The sequence below is a fragment of the Eimeria acervulina genome, genomic scaffold, assembly GCF_000499425.1.
Source record: "Eimeria acervulina Houghton genomic scaffold, Eah_scaff2232, whole genome shotgun sequence".
NCBI classification, from domain to species: Eukaryota; Apicomplexa; class Conoidasida; order Eucoccidiorida; family Eimeriidae; genus Eimeria; species Eimeria acervulina.
Genome location: NW_013548539.1, coordinates 1 through 2556, shown reverse-complemented (window position 1 = coordinate 2556; position 2556 = coordinate 1). Strand labels below are relative to the sequence as shown.

The window sequence follows — 2556 nt, the reverse complement described above, 5'->3', positions numbered from 1 at the left end:
GTCTAACTATCTATAACAATATATATATATATATATATATATATAACTATCTATATATATAATATATATAATATATATATGTATATTGAACTGTTTGACTTTGGTGCAGAGGGGCGAGCTGTGGAGGGCGCAGTGGGCGTCGCCGACGCGACGTTTATAATGGGCGACGAAACATTTTCTTCGATATGTTTAGGCAGTCTGAATCCGCAATTAGCATTTCTTCAGGGTAAGATGAAGGTTCGAGGGAGTATGAGTAAAGCAACAAAGTTTACACCGGAGCTGTTTCCTTCAATAACCCCTGAGCTGCTCTCTCTGAGTGCAGCAGAAGCTGTTGATAAATTCGTGCAGCAGTTCAAATCTACACAAGCTGCAGATACACCTCAACAACAAGACAAACAAACTCAACAACAACCTCTCAGCCAAGCAGCAGCACAAATGCAGAGCGCAAAACTCTTTCCGTTCCTCGTAGACCATCTCAATTCACCTGCTGGAGCCGCTCTTGTTAAACAGGTATTTCAATAAATATATCAATAAGTATATCAATAAATAAATATCAATATATATATATATGTATATTAAATACATATATTAATGTATACACACTTAACAATATGTATATATATATGTATATATATATATATATACATATATATATATATATTTATGTTTATATATTTATATATAAATGTATATGTAGGATGTATAATATACGCATTTAGCGCATTACCCTACATCTATATGCACAATATATAAATACATAAATCTAAACATATAAACCTATAAATAAATAAGTATAAATAAATATAAATATATATATATATATATATTTATGATTGCAGGTTGGGTGTATCTACCGCGTAGATTTGTTGCCTTGCAAGAGCGGAGGTAACTCATGCACATTTTATATAAATTTGAAGCAGATGCCTCCGACAGTAAAAGAAGCACCGTCTACATCTAAAGAACCTTATGACTGCTGCTTTACTTTAAAAGACGATATATTTTTCAAGCTTGCTACAGGAAAGTTAAACCCTCAGATGGCTTTCTTACAGGGTAAGATGAAAATCAAAGGAAGTACAAAAGCTGCTATGAAATTCACCAGAGATATGTTTCCTAAAATCTCAAAACTTTAATTTATTAATATTATATATATTATATATATTCACTTATATATATATATGGTTTGCGTATAGAAAGCGTTTATATTTATATGTATATATATAGTATATATGTATATATATACAGTATTTATGCATAGAGTATTCGTGTATATATACATATATATATACGTATATAGTATATATATATAGTATTTATATCTATGTATATATTATACATATATATGCATATATATATATATATATATATATTAACTATATACCGGCATATGCATGCAGTATTATCTCCGTATTATATCTACAAGTAATCCCCAGAGGGGAGACGTATTTAGATATATGTATATATATATTATATGTATATTAAATAGATATATTATATATATTATATATATAATATATATAATTATAATATACAAAAATAGAGTGAGGAGGTCTTTTTTTTTTATTTTGAAATTTTTGAATTGCAGTGCGTCGAATTTGCGAAAAAAATCGACGAAAATTTCGCCGATTTTTTGCAAATTTGAATTTTGTAAATTTAATTAGGAAGGCGTTGCGCCTTTTTAATTAAATTTTTTAGATTTGTTTGCTGCTGCTCCTGCATGCAGTATATCTAAACAACTAATTAATTCATTCATTCAGTATTTAATTATTTGTTTGTTTCTCTTGTTTTATACGGAAGGTCTGCCGCCTTCACTAGAAGTCTCGTTTTCTAATGTTGCAGATACACCTGTCTACCTTTTAAGGCTACGTATAATATATATATATATATATATATATATATATATCTGCATATAATATATATATATATATATTTTTTTTTTTAATAGTCTAATTGAATATTAAAGTATCTGTGTCGAAAGACTAAGACGGCGAAGCGAGAAGAGAATACAAAAGTTTAATAATAATAATAATTTGAAGTTAAGGAGTTGTCTTGCATCTCCAGCAGAAGACAAAGAAGAGAGAGATAATACTACGGCGACTATTATCTCTGTTGTATTTCTTTATATTTATTTATATTTGTTTGTCTATAACTCTTTATCTTCTTCTTTTAATTGTTTTTATTTAATTAAATTCTTATTTACAAACTTCTTCACTCTTCTCGCGCCTTCAGCATCCCCTTCTTGCAGTAGCGCTGATTGCGCAGAAACTTCGGGCACATCTGAGAACAAACAAATAAAATTAAAATAAATATTAAATTAAATTAAATTAGAATTAAAAGTAAATTAAAATGATGATAATAATTATTGTGTCTGCTTCTTGTAGGCATATTCACAATATATGCATCATACACACTACACCTATAATATTATACATAATGCATATTTGCTTATATACATATATATATATGCTTGTATATATATAATATATATTACATACAACTGATAATATATGTAATATATAATGTATATAATGCATTGCGTTTATATATATATATATATAT

General features: G+C 27.6%; 2 protein-coding genes across 2 annotated transcripts; one reads left to right on the top strand and one right to left on the bottom strand.

The window, feature by feature from the left end:
- Nucleotides 1–231: 231 nt before the first annotated feature.
- EAH_00065620 (peroxisomal multifunctional enzyme type 2, putative) lies at nt 232–522 on the top strand (the record flags this gene model as incomplete). Its single annotated transcript, XM_013392817.1, has 1 exon — nt 232–522. The coding sequence occupies one exon, from the start codon at nt 232–234 to the stop codon at nt 520–522; it is 291 nt and encodes a 96-aa protein (XP_013248271.1).
- Nucleotides 523–2205: 1683 nt separating this feature from the next.
- On the bottom strand, nt 2206–2274 carry EAH_00065610 (hypothetical protein; the record flags this gene model as incomplete). Its single annotated transcript, XM_013392816.1, has 1 exon — nt 2206–2274. The coding sequence occupies one exon, from the start codon at nt 2272–2274 to the stop codon at nt 2206–2208; it is 69 nt and encodes a 22-aa protein (XP_013248270.1).
- Between the last annotated feature and the right edge of the window lie 282 nt (nt 2275–2556).